Source organism: Aphelocoma coerulescens, chromosome 3 (assembly GCF_041296385.1).
Source record: "Aphelocoma coerulescens isolate FSJ_1873_10779 chromosome 3, UR_Acoe_1.0, whole genome shotgun sequence".
NCBI classification, from domain to species: Eukaryota; Metazoa; Chordata; class Aves; order Passeriformes; family Corvidae; genus Aphelocoma; species Aphelocoma coerulescens.
In genome coordinates, this window is record NC_091016.1 from 74928239 (window position 1) to 74948809 (window position 20571).

The 20571-nt window shown below is 40.6% G+C and overlaps 1 protein-coding gene across 1 annotated transcript in view; it reads left to right on the top strand.

The window, feature by feature from the left end:
- CEP85L (centrosomal protein 85 like) overlaps positions 1-20571 on the top strand; it is a 177923-nt gene that overhangs the window by 23978 nt on the left and 133374 nt on the right. The window contains exons 2-3 of the mRNA XM_069010908.1: positions 6484-6562; positions 13451-13535. Coding sequence (XP_068867009.1) covers positions 13505-13535 — 31 coding nt within the window. The 5' untranslated portion in view covers positions 6484-6562; positions 13451-13504. The remainder of the gene's footprint in view (positions 1-6483; positions 6563-13450; positions 13536-20571) is intronic.

Consider the following 20571-nt stretch of genomic DNA (forward strand, 5'->3'; position numbering starts at 1 on the left):
TTTCCAACCTTAATGGTTCTGTGATTCATATTTTTTCCCTCAGCTCTATACTAATGTCCTGGGAAGGTGTGGAAGATAATTGATTTTTGGTAGGGGGTGGCTAGAAACTGGGGGAGGAGGGTGTTCTTTCATCTTCACTGTATACTGCACAGTTATAAATAGTAATTTGTATGAACAGTTCAAACTAAAAAAAGATATGCCCTACCACAGCTTACCTTAAGGTTTTACCTGCTAATTGAAATTTTTCTTCCACTTAACTGCCTTTCAAAGTCATTAGCATTGCTCAGCTGGGGAAATAGCGAAATTGTAGCTGAGACAGGTGGACATAAGAGACAAGCATAAAAAGCAATCAAGTTCTTTTTGGTAACAGAATATCCCAGGCTTGCAGCACAGTTTAAATATGCGCTGGGATATCCAATGCTGGCTGATGAAAATATTTAATAGATTCCTGAGGTAAAGGGCAGAAAGACTTATTAGGTTCTGTGAGAACAAGCAGGATACTATCAAAAGGAGAATAAGCAGGACTGTGACAAAATATATTGTTATTGTAGTTAATGTAGGCATGCCAAAGCCATCTTAAAACTAACAGCTTGGCAACTTTATTGAGCTCCTCAGGTAGATGTTGCAGAACACATTGGTTTCTGCACTTACACAGCTGTCCTGCTAACAGCATGCAATTATCTAGCTTAAAACCAGCTCTGTCATGGCCATGGGACTCAAACTTGGAGTACAAACACAGTGCTGGTTTCCCCAGACAACTAAAATGACCCCCTAAACATTCAAAACTAGTTTAGATGTCAGGACAGAAAGAGATTCTAGTCCATACACACGTTTGTGGGCACTCTTCCTGCTGCCACCAAAAGTGGGAGCTCCATACCAGACTGACTAAGTCTTCCCTTCTTAGCATTGCTATGTCTTTTGAAGAAGGAAAGTCCCCATGATGTACCTTGCCAAAGCCACAGAACATCATAGCCACTTCTAGACTGGCAGGAGACAATGCTGATGTGGCCCATCCTTTATTCCTATCATGACCCTCGACCTGGTTCAGAGAGCTGGTCCTGTGTCAGTCACTTATGACAGTGAGACCCAACTTCCTTTGTGTGGATGCTCAGAGAATCCAGTCTGAGGGTAGCCTGGGCTGCAGCATTTTTGAGGTGCCTCTCTATCTGCTCTTCCAGCTCAGGGAGTCCAGTGTTGGAGCATGTGTCATTTCTAAAAGTCATAAAATACTTGTTCGTGGATGTGCAGGTAGCACATTCCTAGCTTCTGATAAGGATACTGATGCTTTTCATAATCTTAAAATCAAGAATCAAACACAGTTAGAAGGGAAAAAGGGATTTTACCTCAGTATTTATTTTAAGGATCCTTAGGTGCACCACGTCCAGGTGGAACATGCCAAAATGCACACAATCCATCGGGTATAACATTATAGGTTTTACTAATTAGCATATCTATCAAAGATTCCCCAATGAGAGGCTCGAGTGAGCCTCCCTCCCCAAGGAACCTTCCCCTGGATGGTTCTGTCTTAGTTCACAAAATGTGTTCTGGAGAGGACCTTGGGGTCTGGGGCTTTCTGATCCCTAACTACAAAGCTTCTAAGATGTTTAGTCTCCTAGCTTGACAAATAAGTCTAAGAATGTAGGCTAAAAAACACTAAGAATACAGAAGTTATAAAAAGGTATAAAAGGGGTATAAAAGAAAAGGCAAAAAATCATCATGGCATCAATACCTACTTTTCAACTTTCTACCAGGAAATCCCCTAGACTGCTGCAGAGACTGTAGTTTGAGGACTTCAGTTTGCTTACAAGGAGATGAGAGTGGGCACTGGTGGTGTAGAAGTTATAATTTTTGCTCCAGGACAGGAAACCAAGCATTCCTTGTAGTTTGATTCCATCCAGTTGACCTTGCTGCTGTTCTCACCTTATTGCAGGCTTGTCTGAATAACCTCAGTTCTTGTCCTGGTTAGAGATATCCTCATAGTTCTGTCACTGGTTACAACTCAGGTCATAACCACAGGGGAAACCACAGTGGAGACACTGCAGACAGCTGCTGGTCTGTTACATACAAGCCCATCTAGCCATGTTCCAAGACCATGAGCCAGTGCTTCTGCCTCAGCTTCCCCCAATGGACATGAACAGCAGCATTTATTTGCATCACTGGCATAAGGCTTCTTGTGGTGGCTTGAGTCCCCTCATCTCCTTTCTTTCCCTTTTGTTCATATTCTCCCTTCATTTGTTCACACTTTTCTACTTGTTTCAGGTAAGCCAGCACCATAATGGTCTACACAAAAGAATTTTCAGATTGCAAGCTCCCCAAATGTGACAGCTGTTAGTGATACGTCCTCCTAAAAATCCATTCTTAAATCCATACACCCTTAGACATTCAACCAAATGCTGGAAAGTTTTGCTTCAACATGTATGTTTCAGTTCATGTACGTTTCCCAGAGCATCTGCGAGTTCTCTAAATGTATGGGATTTTAAAACACTCTGCTCTGTTTTGTGCATTTTATCTGTAGATCTTGAACTATTTTAGCATCTTTTCTCTCCTCCAACACTTTTTTCCTATGCTTAGGAATGAGAACTGAGGGCAAACTGCTTGGCTGATGAGTTATGGGAGAGAGTGAAAGAGCAGAATGGGAGTAATTTTGAGGGGCTCAGATGACCTACGTGCATGTGCCTGGAATAATCTGGGCTTATGGATGCTTCCAATGTACCCCTTCTTGCACTCTCCCACTAAAATGAATAAAATGCAGCTTCATAATGTAATTACCAATATGTGGCTGAGCTGTTAAAGGAGTAAAGCTGCAATATACTTTGCATCAGTTGCATCTTTTCATGCGAGGAACAAAATCTAATTATACAACCTCATTTATAAAACCTGTTCATCCCTACATAGGAAAAAAACCCCAAACAAACCACTTTTCATTTCTGTGGATTGCAATAAATGACACTCAGAAAGGAATTTTAAAACTGTACACCAAATTTGGGTGCCATGAATGCATTACTTCTTCCAAAGCACCGGAGCATGGATTTACGTAAGGAAATCCTGTCCCTGTATGGCTGAGTTTGGCCAGAGACCTCTGCAGCATCTTTTAGGTCATTAGTTCAGGTTATGCAGAGGCTTTGGAGATCACACCAGTGAAGTGTGAGCAGCAGCAACAACTCTGTGCTTCAGTTTTACACAGCCACATAAAGCAGCAGGGGAAGCAAAGATGACAAATCACACTTGCTGTCACTTCAGTGAAAAGATTAGTATTAATGGATTAGGAATCCAATTAGCCACTCCTCTTCTTTTAGGAAAAGCTGGCATGTTAAAGGTTGCTGTCTCTCAAGAGAATAGTGGGGTGCAGATGGCGGAAAATCCTGACATGCTTTGATGCAAAATAAAATTTTGGCCCCATCATTTTGTTTCCAGCTTTGGACCTCCTGAGGAAAGCAACCCTGTCACTGGCTGGCTGGGCTCCTCCACACAGCCACTTCCATCTGTAGCCATCTTTCCACACTAATCGAACAGATTTCTTATCCAGATTGGTATCTGTTTGCCAGACAGTGTTACAGGCCTGTCAACAAATGGACTGCAAATCAGCTTTATATTTGTTTAAATGAAGTTTCTTCTCTTGTCTTTCACACGTCTTCACTGAAGCTCAAGGTCAGCAGTTAGAGGGTTTTTAAAAAAGAAGATGTGTTTCTTTTCCACTTTCTGCTTGTAGAAATTTATCATTTTATTTTTTTTCAGATGCAATTTAATGCTGGACTACTTTCAATATTGTATCTGTTACATATCAGTATTTCCTATTTATCTTCTGAGAATTCCCTTGTACCCTTTAATGAGGAATTCAGAAGGCTTTGTATTTTGTTAAATATGTGCTAGACCAATAATGACTGGAAAATTTGCAGAATTCCTAGATATTAATCTGGCCTCTGCTGGGCCTTGCAGTGGTTGCAGAGGGATTTGTCAGAGAAAATTAGTGCTTTAGTCTTCCACACAGAGTGCCTCTGGCATCTTGGCACTCCAGAAGACAATGGACATTTCTTCCCCATTGTAGATCGTGTCCCATTCCACAAAATGCCCAATTCACTGCAGATTTTTCTCCAGGTCTTAAGGGTGACCAGCAGTGATATTTGATTGGTGGTGGCAAGGAAGAAAGTTTCTTTCTCCTTCCCTCTTTTTTGACTCCTACTTACATTGCCCATATACTACAGGAGTCTTTGCAGAGTACCTACCTGGATTTGTCAGCTGTTGCCAAAGTACTTTGAATCATGGCTTGTGTGACATTATCGATATAGGGGGGTATAGGAAGGAATCTAGAGAAATCTAGATGGGTCCTTTTTAATCCCTCTACCGAGAACAAAATTTGTGGAGGCATTCTCCAGGAGTTCAGAAGGGAATTAACAGGCATATCACAAAAGCATTTCATAGGCAAAAAATCATCCCAAACTTGCCATGGAAGACCACCAAGTGTTTACTGTTACTTTAACCTCAGATCCAGGTATGAAACAGGGTGTCCAGCATGGTCCTTGATGGCTGCCAGCTGATCCCAGGGTCACCAAGGAGATCAGCTTTCAGATTGTCTGATTGATCGTTTTTGCACACAACAGATGAAAGGCACTGTCAGAGGGTGCTGTTCTTGGGAGCAGCTACAGTGACTTATTCTCCTTCCATTTTCTCAGTATCTAAAGAAGATAAAGCACTGAAAATTCAATCCCTGAATGTCTCATTCATTCTGATCTTTATTCAACTGTACTATAATGAGGTACTTAAGAATTACTTAAGTCTGACCAGTTTGTTTCCTATACCTGATATTAAATACTGACATTGACTTTTGTGGAACCAGATGCAGACTGCTGTGGGTCTCCCTCAAAATACAATAATCTAATGCCATTAAAAAGAGAGCTATTATTTTAATTAAAATGGGATCAATTTTCTAAATACCAGGCATCCATGTACTCCACAACGTTCTACAACCATGGAAGTGCTATGGAGCAGACTGGATCCACACAAGCTGTGCTGCCTAAAGCTTCCTAGGCCCCAGCTATCAGTATCCAGAGACCTAACAATGCCTTTTTCCTGACGGTCATGACCAAAGACTATCAGATTTGTAAAAGTGGTAGAAAAATAAAAGTTTAGTTGATGGCTGGGGTTAAACAATGACAGCGGTGCATGGAAATATGTAAACAGGCCCTCCAAGGCAGTTAAAAATGAAAAGCACTAAACAAAATAATTTAGGATGAAAGATAATAATTTATGTAATTTTTTGATTGTTTTGGTTAAATAACCTGTGCTGTAAATTGAACAAATTCTGTATTGAACAGCCAGTAAATCCTTCTTATAGTCTCTAGAACTGATATAATTATATATTTTTGTAATTATAATTCAATATCTGTTAGCTTGTTACACTGTCTTTGGACAACCCAGACAAGAATTAATAATGTCTATTTAAAACCTAATTTAATTTTCAGTGATTAAAAAATAATTAACACCAGTTCAGGCAATCTGCACATCACATTTCTTGCCATCACTTTAGTTTTCTTGGAACTGAGAAAAATAACAGCTTTTAAAATTAAATAAAACAAATGTTGCTTTGGTCTTTCCAGGCTGTTCATGGAAAATCCCACTATCTTTATGTTTGTAATTAGTTGCAATAGTTTCAGTGAAATCCCTCACTTCATATTTAAGTGGAAATGGAACACAGAACTGCAGGAGGAAGTAGGAAGGAGGCTGTTGGGGATCTTTGCCAGGTCTGGCACAGCCAGGTATTCCTGCCAGCTGTGCTGCACCATTGCCATCCCAGGCTCTGCACTGAGGTTGTCAGCTCCTCCTGGGCAGAGCCCAGCAGCTGGAATACATGGACACACAAGTTCAATATTGATATTTTTGCCTTTTTTACAAGCAGAGGATTTGGTCTCTGGTTTATCTTTTTGGTTCCTTTCTTGTCTGGCTCCAGTGTTTCCTACTTTCAAATATGGGTGTTATGATAACCACTTTTCTTTGATGTATGATTTCTCCTTCCTTCCTTCTTTTCTCTTTCTTCCTCTCTCTCTTCCTTTCTGTTTTTCTCTTTGGGCTATGTGTGATACTGTCCCACACATCAGCCCAATTTACTGCAAAAGCTAAATTCTGATTTGAAGCATGTCTTTGCTTCCAGCAAGTTTAATGTGATTCTCATCAGTACGAGAGGAGAGACCTGTGGCTGTCCCAGCAGCCTCCCACCCTGAAATCCCTAGGACAGCAGACTATGTCCTGGAGAGCCCTTTCCCACCAGAGAGTAACAACATAGACCTTGAGAGCAGAAGGGGGCAATTGCTACCAGATCCTCCAGAGAGAATTACCTTCTCATTTTGTGCCATACAAATGTAACTCTTTTCAGTAGCCCAGAGTTGGTACACTTTAAGCAGCTGATAGATTTTCTAAAGGAGTCAGCACTAATAATTGCTCTGCAAGCAAATACCTTTGGTAATAAATCTTTCTATTCACATGCTCTAGAAAACAGAGAAGGAAAGGGACGAGCAGACCTGATTCCTGTCACAGTTGTTTTTATCGCTGCCCTGCTAAATAATCTCTGGTAAGTTGTTTCATGGTTGTTTTCTGATCAAATCTTTGTCAGTGTAGAATAAGAATTCCCAAATGGCACAGTTTTACTTACAATACAGCTAGTAAAATTGTTTACAGAGAAGGTTCTCAGACTCAGGGGATTCATTAAGCAATAAACGTGACTTTCACAGCAGTTAGGTATGGGCTTTTTGTCATCTGGCCATTAAACCAGATGATGAAAGGAGTTCACCAATGTGGGACTCTCTTTAGAAGTAACTTGCATTTCAGTTCGATGGTCTTCCCTGGCCCTACATAGAAATAATGGCCATTCATTACATACAAATGGGTATGTTTGGAAATGTGAATATATTTGATGTGGTTTAACCCCAGCCAGCAACTAAGCCCCACAAATCTCCAGTGGGATGGGAGAGAGAATCAGAGGAGTAAAAGTGAGAACAACTTGTGGATTGACATAAAGTTTAATAGATAAAACAAAAGCCATGCACACACAACCAAAGCAAACAAGGAATTCATCCACCACTTCCCATGGGCAGGAAGGTGTTCAGACATCCCCAGGAAAGCAGGGCCCCATCATGTGTAATGGTTACTTGGGAAGACAAACACCATCAGTCGGAATGTGTCCCCTGCCCCTTCTTTCTTCTTTCTTTTTCTTTTTATTTGCTTGCCATGATGCCATGGAATAACCCTTTGGTCATTTGGGGTGAGCTGTCCCAGCTGTGTCCCTTCCCCACTGCTTGTCCACCCCCAGCCCCCTCGCTGGTGGAGTGAAAGGCAGAAAGGTCTTTATTCTTTGTAAGCCCAGCTTAGCAACAACAAAAACATTCCTCTATCATCAACACTGATTCCAGCACAAATCCAAAACACAGCCTCATACCAGCTACTATGAAGGAAACTATCTCTACCCCAGCCAAAACCATCACATTCTCCACCCCTTATTCCATACTGTTTACATCACGGTCAGATCCCACATTATCCAATACAACGTCATTATCCACCACGCCCCTTTATATCCTTTGGTATAATACACAGGTACCATTCCTTTAGTTTGTGGATGACCCCTGTAAAATGTCCATAAAATGTCCACTGAGTTTGTTTGGTTCATGGCTTTGGGCTCCCTTGGCTATGGGGATCACTCGGGGTGGGGGAGGTGGTGTGGCTTTGTTGTGTGGAGTCACTGGGCACCAAAGGCTGCTTGGGTTGGGTCACTGCTGTGCTTGCACTGCTTCTTGTAAGGCTTCTCCTGCATTGGTTCAGGTGGGTTTTGATACAGTAATTCCTGTAACAACAATTTAAAGGTATATCTATTACAATTTCCATTCCTGGTCCCCTTGCACCACATTATAGGGCTTAACATTGCAGTGAACAGCGACTAGTAAACCACAAAAGTAAATGTCCAGTAGTTAAAAGTAGTTAATTTTCCTGTCTTTCTTTGTATCTATAATTAGTCTCTGAGGACTTTATTGCCCTCAGGCAGAGTGCCTGTCTCTAGCAGTTGCACATAGAATCACAGAACCATTTAGGTTGGAAAGGACGTTTAAGATCATCAGGTGCAACCATTAACTGAGTCTGACTGACTCCAACATGCACATTTCTTACCGTTCCCACATCCTGCACTTTTTAGTTTCTTTTCATGGCCCATTGCTTAGCAATTGATTTTACTTCACACAGTGAATTCTCCATAAATAAAAGGTCAGCAATAACACTTTAACATAAACACTCAGTTATTGTGATTCTCTATTTAGTCATTCAATCAATAACTTACAGTTGGTAAAAACATCCATCGACTCTGAGACAGGAAGTTCCTGCACTCCCAACCTGAATCGTTTCCCAGCAGTTGCAAGAAGACCCTACAGCCAAGTGTTAGCAGTGAGAGTTACCAGTGTTTCTGTTACCCTGTCAGAGTTACCCTGTGTTTCTTTCTTTCTGAATTACTTCTACCTTGAAATATCAACTGGCAGGCCCAAAGTGAATTGTCCTGGATAGGTGTTCCTGTATTCATTTCTATGGATACCAGAGAAATTACGATTTCAAACGTCAGTCTCCTACTTAGGCAAAACTACCACAGTAGACAATACTGGCATACAATGTACTGGGGTGTTGGCAGAGAGAAGCTGCTTCAGGCTGCAGCAGGACTGCTTTTTAAGTGAATTGCTTCACCTCCTTCACTGCAGGACCATGCACAGCACTTTATGCCATTATTTTGTGTTGGTTATTAGTACCAAAACCTTTTGTCACTTTAATAACTTTGACTTAATTTGAAGCATACACTATGAGTCTGAAATGCAAAGTATATCTTTAAAAAACAGAAATTACTGTCACTGGGTGTCAGTGGATGAGAGAAACAAGCTATTGATGCCAAAATGCCAATGATCTGTGCTTTAAATGCTTGGTGTGATCACTTATTAACATTTAAAGTACCTCACTTGGTTTTGAAGCAATATTGTCCAATGCTAAGAATCTCAAGGGACAATGATAAAGAGAATGTGACTGAAAAAATGAATGAAAGATAACAAGCAAAACATCAGAATAGTTTATAAGCATATGACTGTGGGGAGGAAATTTTATCTGATACTGTTAACTGTCAAAAAGGTATCTGAAGCCCTGATTCAGCAAAAGCCATGCAGTCCTTCAATAGAGAAAAGAAATATAGAATATGCCTGGATTTAGAAATACAAAATGTATTTTTTAATGTTTGAAATATGTTGTAGTGCTGAGTTTCTCTATGCCTGTAAATATTTTTGCTATGTCTCTTCAGAGACCTAAGTTCTGACAAAAGTAGTGGGTTCAGAGAAAGAGTGGGTTTAATTGGAGCATAAGCTTTTCACATTAAATTCACACTTCACATTAAATTCTACATTTTCTAGAAAGAAGCTTTTATATATATGGTAATAGAACCTATGTATATTTTCATTGGACATCCTACACCATAAAAAAATTCCAGCACCCAAATATGTCTTATAGGTAACATTTTGTCATCAGCTGAAGTGGATATGCATGTTGAAACAAATTTGATGTCCATGTCTGATGTTACTGCATCAATTCAAAACCATTTCATAAGTCCTTAAGGAAATCCATACATAAAAACCCTCTCATATATGAATAAAAGAGTGCTATTTAATATGCATGCCTTCTCTGAATCATTACTCTACAACTTTAGGTTCTGTGTTTGCCTCCCACTAAAAGGGAGTTTATTCTACTGAATCAAATAGTATAGGAAGAAACACAAGCACGAGCTGCCAAAACAATTTGGTAACTGAATTTTCAATGAGTTTTCACAAATTGCCCATACCAACCAAATATGTCTTTCAAGTGAAGTTATACTCGAAAGAAACCTGGGGAATACTGTGACTTGCACTGGTTTCTGTAAATTACAAGTGAAAAGGACCAAATTAACAATTTTTTCATCACAGAAAATGTGGAGTAGGATCAATGGTTCCTTATGTTTCTTGTGGTCTCCACTGGTCTCAAGAAATTCAGAAAAGCACAGAAACTGACATTGTCAGTGAAAACAATGCCATTAACGGCAACTCTGCAAAGAGAGAAACCACAGAAGTGTGGCCCTTCCTGACAACTTTCTGTATAAAACATGTTTTAAATCAATGGAATTTGAACTTGTGCTTAGACTGAAAAAGGTCAAGATGAACAGATATGGAACCAGCAAAGTGAAATAACAGAAATATAACAACCTGACGTTCCACATTTTGTGTTCTTGCTGAGGTCAGCAAAAGAAGTGGGATTTATTTTCTTTGTATTGTACACATTTTTGCATCACAATGTCAGCGTGGCTGCATTTCTAAAAGTCTCTAATTTTTTAACCATTCCTTTACAATGGTCTGAACTATTCTAGTGAGAGAAGCCTTTCTGCTTTTCTTTCTTTTTTTTTTTTTTCTGTAAGATGTACTGTGGGGATTTCTGCTGAATGAGTGATTATTTCCAGCTGTGTTAATAAATTTTCTTAAAAGATGACAAGGAATTGTTTGGATGTTGTCTTTTAACTGTCCAAAAATCAATTTTGAATTTGTAAAGGAGGTGTCTTTTGTTGTTTGCAAAGAACTAGTAATTATACTGTGGGAAACAAATCTTTATGAGGAATGGAGGAGGAGCAGCCCTGAAACATTTCTGTGAATCATATCTTCTTCAGAAGTTTTTCTTTAGGAAGGGTGCAGGACTTGATGCCATGTTTGGTTTATACTTATCCTTGTCTCCTCCCCTACAGGGAACCCACATGGTTTGAATTAAAGAAACAAAGTACGAAGCAATAACTGTATTTTAAAATGTTGCTCAGGAATGTGTCCATTAGTGAGAATAGCTAATGTAAAGGAAGAGCTTCATATAACAAAAAGGCTGAGCTCCAAAACCATTCCTTGTCCATTCAAAAACGAAACTTGCATAAACATCTATTTACTATGGATAGTACTATCAGCTCTGGAGAACCAAGATTTTAATATGAATTCCTGTGGTTTGCTTTTATTTCAGGCAGGGTTTATCAAAACAGACTGTTTAGAGTAATTATTTAGTCCACAGATATTTGTCTCTGCATCCAATGAACCTCTCCAGTCTCCACTTTCAGATGTAAATTATAGACCTGAGGTACAGATCTGGTTTAGCTGATCTGATCATTCTGAGAATGGTTAATTTTTTCCAAAGAAAAATTTGTTCCAAAGAATTTGTTCCATTTGCTCTGGTTGCATTTGCAGTAGTCTTTACTTGGGTGAGGACAACAAGGTGTCTCACCAAGTGAAAAGAGTTGTATAAATGCAGTGGAGGGATTCACAAGCAGGTAATGTCTTAACATTACCCAAATGCAATCAGTGGTAGCAAGATCAATATTTATTTCAACAATAATTATCTGAACAATTGTCTGGATCCCAAGAGAAAGTGGCAGTGGGTAAACCCCATCAATCCCGTGAGGAGATGTACCTCCTAGCAAGGAAACATATTTCAGTGTTTCATTTAGCCACAAGAGTATTGCATCAGAAAAACAAAGACTTGGGTATCAAAGTTAAAAATTTATGTCTTTGAAACCCCTGCAGTACTTCTGTACAGAGAAAAAGGGAGTTTCTCTGTGCCAATTTTCCAGCAGTGAAGTTCCCTCGGGAGTTAAGTGTATGTTTTGTGTACAGTCTGTTGCTACCTAGTGCATGTAGCTAAGCTACATTGAGATCTCTATTTTAAGCAAATACATACTGAACTCAGTGGTAAGACCAGGTACATTTGGTATTCAATTAATCTGGTTCAATGTACAAGATAATTTGCCCTTTAAACAATAGTTCAAACACCTGTGCAAGTTCAAGTTCATTTTCTGTTCATGAGTTTTTGAACTCACCTCTATTATAAATGCTTAAATTAGCTACATAATGCTATAGGAGGTAGTTTTAACCTTTTCATTACAAAATGGGATGGCTTTATGAAGTAATTAGAGAAAGGCAATAACTTAATGACTAGACCACTTGTCTAGATTGGGGGAGGAAAAGAAGACTTAGGTTCTTCCATCTACTCTCGTGAATCTTTAAATATCCAAAAAGTAAATGGGTTTCCCCAAACCCAGGTGAATGTTTACACATCAAGAACAGGAAGACACACAGCATAAATGTGTAAATATTCAATGCAAAGATCAACACTTCCAACACAAGGAATTAAGAGAACCCCATCCCACGCTGAGGCCAAAGTTGGTACCTCTTCTGCAGCTGTGTTGGCATCTCTTCCCTGTGAACTGAACTGCTTGTAACAGTTCAGGTGCCTTTTTCCTTTAGCTGTTGTGGGTTTCATGCAAGGATTAGGTCTCAGAAGTTAAATAGAAAGCCAGTAATTTAAAAGCCAGGATTATTTTTGGAAGCTCATCCCTAGTATGTTGCAGCTGGATCTTCTTTCCCCTCTCACACTGCAGGTCAGTTACATTCCTGCAGAACAGCTAAAATACTGGTAATCCTTGGCCAGAGTGATGGGGGGAGAGAGAGGACAGGACAGCTGGATGAACTTGCACAGAGGAGTCAGCAATGTTACACTGAAGAAAGAGAAATGATAGCTGTACCTGAAAAAGCTGGGGGACAAGGAGAGAAGGGAGAGAGCAATCACAGGAGTTTCATTATACAGTCCATTCTGAAGGAAAGAATACGGGGAGAAAGAGCAACAATCAAAATGTTAAAAGGCCTTTAATTGTTTTTTAAAATTTGTATGTTTACTTAACCAAAGTCTTCTTAGTAAGAGGAGGTCATGCAGTCAAACTTTTTAGTAGGGCCTGTTGCAATAGGACAAGGGGTAATGGTTTTAAACTGAAAGAGGATAGATTTAGATTACATATAAGGAACAACTTTTTTATGGTGAAACACTGGCACGGGTTCCTTTGAGAGGTGGTGGATGCACCAGGGGGAAATATTCAAGGTCAGGTTGGACAGAGCTCTGAGCAACCTGGTCTAGTGGAAGATGTCCCTGCTCACTTCAGGGGGTTTGGACTACATGACTTTTAAAGGTGCATTCCAACCAAAACCATTAGTGATTCTAGGAATAAGAGAGAAGGGAGGAAGCTGGAAAGTGATGAGTTGCTTGAAAAGGAAAGAGAGGGTTAAGACAATAAGAAGAACCCAGACAGGAAATGGAAGATGAAACTCAAGGACAAAAGGACCTTTAGTTCTGGATCAATTACAGAGGTGTCTGACTTATCAGGGGCCAGCCTTTTCACTTCAGTCAGCAAGTAATATCCAACATTCTTGTCAAATCATCTGCTACAGTTAGCTGCTGATAAGGTGATAGTAGAGGTGGGGGAAAAGTCTATTTTTTGTCTGCATTTTCAGGTTCTTCAAAAAGTGGCAAAATTACCTAGGATGTCAAATAACCCACACAGCAGGTGCGCTTGGTGCAGGCACGGGTTCTACAGAAGTTCAAACCATGTTTTTTCCAGGCACTGCTGCTCCAACTATCTGCAGATGGAGCAAGGAAAGACTGCCTATGTTTAATGGGAATCAGATGGATTTCACCAAAGCTAGGTAAAACTTCTCCTTCCATGCCCTTTGACTTGTGTTGTGCAAGACAGCATTGCTAACTTGCTGGCACAGGTGTTTCCTTTTACATGTGTGTCTCCAGTGATTTTCAGTCTGACATGAAGCTGTGTAAGCAGGACCTCCTGGAGCCCATGTCACAGAGCTGACTCAGCTTGCAAACAAACACTTTTCCCTATTCACCAACCCTGAAGAGTTAGATCCAGAGTTCCTGGAGGAATTCTGCAAGTTTCTTGACTCGTGCCCAGAAACACAGGTTCTGCAGGCTAGATCTGCCCTTCAGCAGTGCTGTACAACTGGTCTTTTCTGTAATTCTGCCATCTTTTCCAACCACAACATCTCTGCAAGATTTTTCACCTGTTCTTGCAGTTGTAACTTAGTTATCAACATTTCATCCACTTGCATGAATAGTTTGTTGCTCTGCTGCTAATCTCTACCTTATCTAACCATTCAGTGGGTACTAAACTGATCAACAAAAATGCAACGCTGAAAGTATAAACCCTGGTGAGGCAATCCAGATATTAAAGACATGCCACATGCCTGCAGCATCTGATGCTATCAGAGCTTTTCCATGAGTTCCCAGTCTTACATGCATATTTCTGTGAGCTGGATATTAGTGGCAGCTTTCTGCATCTGTCAGATGCTAATTCAGAAACAAAAAAGAGATTGTAGTTCCTGTCTAAAAGGCTGTGGGACACTGGCAGGGATTCAGTGAGCTGTCTGCCCTACCATGAAACCCTGTTGTAAGAAGGTAGGAGCAGGGTCCTGATTCACTTATGGACAAAGTTCTGCCTCAGCAGAGAATGCAAGGGCACGTAGAGATGTCTTTGCACCTATTCAACCTATAAGTGTGCACATCTCTACCACACCGCAGCAAAAGGCAGGGCAAGAGAGGTCCAAGTTCATCCCTGTGTGCTGAAGAGGAACTAAAGGTCAGTATTGCCTTTAATAAAGGCAGTGAACACCTGTCCAGATAAACTCAGTGTTAAATGGTAGCAGGCCTAGAATGCTTTTCATCTATAGGTCTCGGAGCACTTCAAGAGATAAGCACTGCAATTCTGAGCACAGAGCTCTGAGTAACAAAGCCTTTTCACAGACATATTTCTTGTAGATCTTTGCTAAAGTCACTTCTCTCCACATGGCGTCAGTTTAAGATTTACATGCAAAGTACAAGAAGAAGGGGAGGCGGCTGCCTGTTGTTGTTACCAATCCAGTGCTGACTGCCTCTGCACTTTGCAGCCTGTGGTTTGAGCTGCAGTCGTGCCGCTCTCCTGTAATCACCACAATTTCCTGTTGCACTCATTTGAAAAGACAATGTTCCTGAGGAAGTTATGAAGACGGCAAGTAAGTTGCTGCCCTAATTTCTGCATGTTTGATTAAGAGTGCTTTCTTATTTATGCTGGGTAGAGCTTATTTACAGTGCTTCTCAAACATTTGGAGGGATGAGAAGGTTTGTGCTTCCAGAGAACATATGGGCAAAACTGTGTATTTTGCAGTCCCCTCAGCATGTTGCCCAGAAACAGCTGCAGAAGATTCAAGGCAGCTTTTTTTTCACTGGTGCTGAAACTGTGAGGGAGGTAACTTAAACACTGAGATGCAAGACACTGCTGCAGTTGGGATGTCACGTAAAAAAATGTAACTATTAGTAAATCTGCTGTATGACTGCAAATGTTTCTTAAAGGCAGTAACTGAAAAAGCAATTTCACATGTTCAAGCCAGCGCTATTTTTTTAAAGGGCTGAATTATTTATGCCTTCAGATGGACTCTCCCGACAGTTGTGAAGTGTGTGCTAGAGAGCTCCCTCACAGTTCACAAAACAGGGTTCTCAATAGGAAGGATGTCTGTACCTTTTTGCCGACAGCCACGGCTTCCTGCCTTTGTTTGGGGAGATGCAGTGGAGAGAAGCAGCAAGTTTTCTGTCTGTCTCATGAGCAGATAACCTGCACAACTTGCAGCAGGGATCAGGGGACTGGTTTGACTTTGCCTGCCCTCTCTGTCACAACAACAGTTGCCTTGCTGGTTACAGCTCCCATGTGTACAGAGGGCTGGATACAGCTCTCAAGTAAGGGGATTATCCAGAGAGAATATTAGGTGCTATCCTTTTTTTCTGGGCACACAGGAAATGTTGTGGGAAAAGCTGAGTTGCTAGGCAGTTGTTTTGCTGGTAATGCGGGAACTAAGCCAACGCAGAGCAAGCCACAGAGGGGCTGTTCTTTTCAGGCCGCAGAAGAGCAGAACCTCAGCGTGTTCTTTGCACTCGGAGTTTTCCTCTGAATGTCTGAATGTCTGAAAGCCCTTGGTGCCATGTACCACCACTTCTAAAACTGATAAATCAATTGTGGCACTCTTCTTTCCACTCACCCAAAAAGTTTTAATTTCTTTAACATGTCTCTGATTAGTTGGTAAGTTTCAGTTTACTCAAGCAAATTTTCTGTTGTTACTTCTAGAAAAAGTGAGATTTAGAAAAGGAAAGAAAGCCATTAACTTGAAAAGTAGCAAATGCAAAAAAAAAGAAAAAAAAAAAAAGATAGTAAAAATTATTATGATTTAGTGTGTGAAATGAATAACAGAGAAAATAAATTCTTTAGCTGTATGCTCATCAGTGATACTTCAGGGGTTTTTTGCAGCATCGCTTTAAGGATTCATTCTGCTTAAGGTCAAGTAAAGTAATAGACTCCCTTATACACTTAGACTAATTTAAATCATGGAGTGACATGTGAAGGCCCAAGACAATCCCCGTAGTTTATGTGAAGAATTGCGAAATCCTGACACTTATAATGGTAGCCTTAGTAATAGGGACGAATTTCCATTTCTGAGACCAAGTAGAGAGAAATGTACAGCCCTTGGGCATCACACTGTATTTCAGAGAACTGTGAGAGTTAGGTACTTCAGCTGCAAAATTAGGAATACAATGCCAGACAGTGGGAAGCCAGAAAGCTGGTCTCCAGGAGAGACACAGACACTGTATGGACACTCTGATGTAAAGAAGAGAGAGGGCATTTTTCAATGTCACTATTCATCTTGTCTCCCCTGTCTCTTGTGAGTCTCCAAAAGGCTTTGTGTCACAGAAACTACCACTAGATTTGGTGCTCATGGGCATCACCACTGACAGTGCCAGCAGGGTCTCACAATCAGACAAGTGTGGAGAACAGGATCTTGCACTCTGAGTCACTTTCCTGCTGCCTGGTAGCAAATTTTATTTTAAAGGATTATTGTATCTTAGTGTTGGTGGTGCCAACCCAAATCTGCCAGTGCCAAGCCTAGCATTGATGTGAATGGTTTGCCATGAATGCTCAGGAGGAGAATGAGTTTCATGCAAAAGGGAGCTCTCTATTCCTGCTGCCTTTAATGCACAAGCTCTTTGGCGGCCTGAGAAACCAGAAGCTGGGTGTCATCTTTCACCATTACTAAATGCAACTTCCTTCATTTGCTTTGATGGGCTTCAGTCAATATTTCCTAAGCAGCAGCTAAGAATATTATGGCATCTCTTCAGCTCATGTTTGTTAGTTTCAATTTTTGCTGGCATAGTAGCTGAATATAAAACCTTATTTTCTTCACACAATAATTCAATTTCTTTCTTACTGCACTTCATGAATAAGTCAATGTATGGAATTGTATTACAGAAGCCCTACTAAATAATAAATAATGCATTTGGTCTGCCACATGATTCTGTGCTTGTCTCTTTGCCCAGTGCTCCTCTAATTCACAAAATGGGTTTTGTATCATAGTGCATGTAATTTAAGATTAGATCCTTTGCTGTACCTTTCATAAAATGCATGCCTACTCTGAACGAGATGCTTTTGCTAAGAGTTTATATAGAGCAGTATTATACAGAGCAAAAATCTTTATTTATTTTACAAAGTCTCTCTGAAGTTTTAGTTATGTTTTTTAGGTTTTTTTGGTACGAGCTAGTGAAGTTTGGAGTCAGCAAGCCCCCTGAGTCTGTCACATAGATTCTGTTTTGTAAGAACTTGCAAAGGTACTAGAGGAGCTAAGAGTTTAACTGTTCTGTGTCTGTTGTGTGCCTCATCTATATGAAATCCATTCATATTATCTGTATGCTTCAGGAGACCAAACAGCTCTGCTGCAAGGGGTCTAGGGAGAAGTTTGAGAGAAATGTTTGTGTCCCAAGTGCTGTTTGGACTATCCAGGTCCTGAGAGCTTGCAGGGGTAACTGCAGCCAAAATCAAAACCCAATAAGGGAATGATTGTTTCTCTTCAAATTCTTCCACTACATCATCTACATGTGCATTATTACGCTCAAGCTAAATAGAAAATTGACCTGAAAAAATCCATCTGGTATTGACAGTATCATGAGTGATTCTTCCGTAAAACTCACTTGCCTCTTGTTTATCTCAGTGACAAATGTTCCACCAAATCTCCTGTTTCTTCACAGCAGCATAAGCAGTGAAGGGAAATCAAGGCATTAGTAGAACATGCCAGAGATACCTATGGCAAAACTGGACTGTGAGAAAATGGTGAGCCACAAGCTTTTGGCACAAGGCCAGAAAAAAATGCAGAGGAACATCTACAGGTCCTTAAAAAGTTCTGTCTTGAATATGCCATGAAAGGGGTTAAGGTACCCTTGATAGTAGAAAATCTCCTGACCTCTGAAAAAGCAGAGGCAGGGAACACTGTGAAGGGGTGTGCACACTGTGAGTGGGAAAACCCCCAAAACTTTGCAGAAAGTGCAAGCAAACAGATAAAGTGGAAATAAAGCGTTTTCTGAGGAACTTTGAAATTGCAGAATTATCTTCAGATTTTTCAAGGTGAGAGAGATATTCAAAGTAATAAGGACTAAGAAGGAAGCACTACATGGCAGACTCTGAGCTGACCATCTTATGATCTCAGGAAAAGACACTCTAAAGACAAGGTAATATTCAAAATATAGAAGTCTACAAGAAGAATGATGATGATGAGGATTGCATTGTAGCAGAGAAAGTTAAGAATGCCATCCATAAATCAGTGAAAACAAAAGGTCCAAAGAGTGGATGGCTCTGAGCAAAATGATCCAGAGGAAGAGGAGCTGGTCTGTTCAGGAAGTTACATGTGCTGTATAATACACAGAAAGAAAAAAAAAATATTCTTAAATAAAGAATGAGGGAAGTAAATTCTGCTGTTAGTGCCTTAGAAAGGTGAGCTGCTGAGCTGCACAAGTCACCAGAGATGGCTGATCAGTGAAATCAGGGCCTTTTCCAACAGCTGTGAGCTGTTAGGTCTGCCTTAGTAAAGCACTATGTGGTTCACAAAGCACTGCTATGGAGTCGGTGGCGGCAGGTGAGGTTGGCTCCCAAAAACTTCTCAGGTGCGGTAAGATCAGGGGTCTTGGCAAACAACACAGGCTAAGCATTTGGTTCAAGGTGGTAACTGGCAGTAGATAGGATGTCTGTTATCACCTAGCACTTTCCTAGCCTTTCTGGAGAAACTCATTAATGGAATTATAATTGCAGAAAGAGTCACAGCAAGAAGATTTGTTTTGCAAACACGGAGAATAGAGGTTTGAAGAGTAAAGGCAACAGCTTCTGCAGACTGGTGAGTTGAAGTGCTGATCAGTGAGTAGAAAGCTTGGCAAAAACAGTGGCAGTGGAGAAATGAGAATTACATGGATAGTAACAAGGCAGTGCTGTGGCTGATGTGGATCATCTTTTGTGCAAAGGCAGCTTGATCACAGAGGACAGAAATTGTTTAAGGAAACCATGAGGGGCTGTGCAGTGGAGGTGCTCTTGGTTTATGCAAGGTCTCCACAGAGGGAGAGATTAACAACTTTCAACCTGTGATTTATAAGTCTCTGGTAATGCATGGACTAATGGGCACTGGAACAGGGAAGGGGTCACAGCATCAAGCCTGCCAGAGTTCAAGAAGTGTTTGGACAATGCTCTCAGGCACATGGTGTGATCCTTGGGGTGTCTTTTGCAGGGCCAGGAGTTGGGTTTGGTGATCCGGATAAGTCACTTCCAACTCATCTTATTCTGCAGTTCTATGAGTCTAAGTCTAATGCAAAACCTGTAAACAAGCAAGTTTCACTGTCAGTAACAGCATTTGTGAATAGTCTTGAGCAAACAGAGAAGAGGATTAACAAAAAAAGATAGAAAGAGTGGCATGTGCTCCAATTTAGTTCCATCTATGAATGACTGGAGCAGATCTGTTAAATTTTGCAACTCTCCCTGGACCCTGTAACAGAAGTTGCTCTAATAATATAGATCTAGTGTTTGCCTTTAATCAAAAATGTTGTTACCAAAGTTTTTAAAGAGACGGTATTTTCCAATGTACATCATCAGTACCTAACTTGGAGCTGGACTAAATAATGCCTTTATCACCCTCCAAGCCATTTCAGGCATTGGTCTTGCCTCCATCTCCTTCTCAACAGCCTGCCAGGAGGCAGAGGATCTTATCCAAGAACCATCACATCTACTGCTGACTCTGATGGAAATACAATAGCATTATCTTTAAAAGAGTGCTGAGTTGTGTGACAGGATAGCATTTGTTAAAATATTCCTCTGCCTTATTTAATTAACTTATATCTCTTAGTGTCATCGTAGTTTTAATTTTTCCATCTGCTGACCTTAGATTTATGGGCAACAGCATGGTGTCCCTGATGACAGAATTCCTCGGAATAGTTTGTGCAGTGATATCTTGTGAGGGACAAGGACACAGGGCATTGAAATCTTTTTAGTCCTCACATAAGCTGAAGTGTCTTCTGAGAGGTTCTTAAAAGCAATAAAATGTCCATAAAGCAGATTGGGAGGAGGAGCACACAATGGATGAAATGCACAGGGGAGAAGAGGTTGTGCAATAAAGACCTCAGTAAAATGCTAAGAATGAAGTGGAAGTAGCTACCTTCCTTTTAAGCTTCTCACTTCTATAACTCCCTCTTCAAGCAGAGGTGTAGTTTTGCTCCCTTTGTCCATCACCATCTACATTCAGAGCTGCTTGGTGGTTGTCTGTGCCATAACATCCCTTTCAAACGCTGATGACGCATTTCTGCTCTCATTTCCTCCTCTGCACACACACGTCGGTCACACAA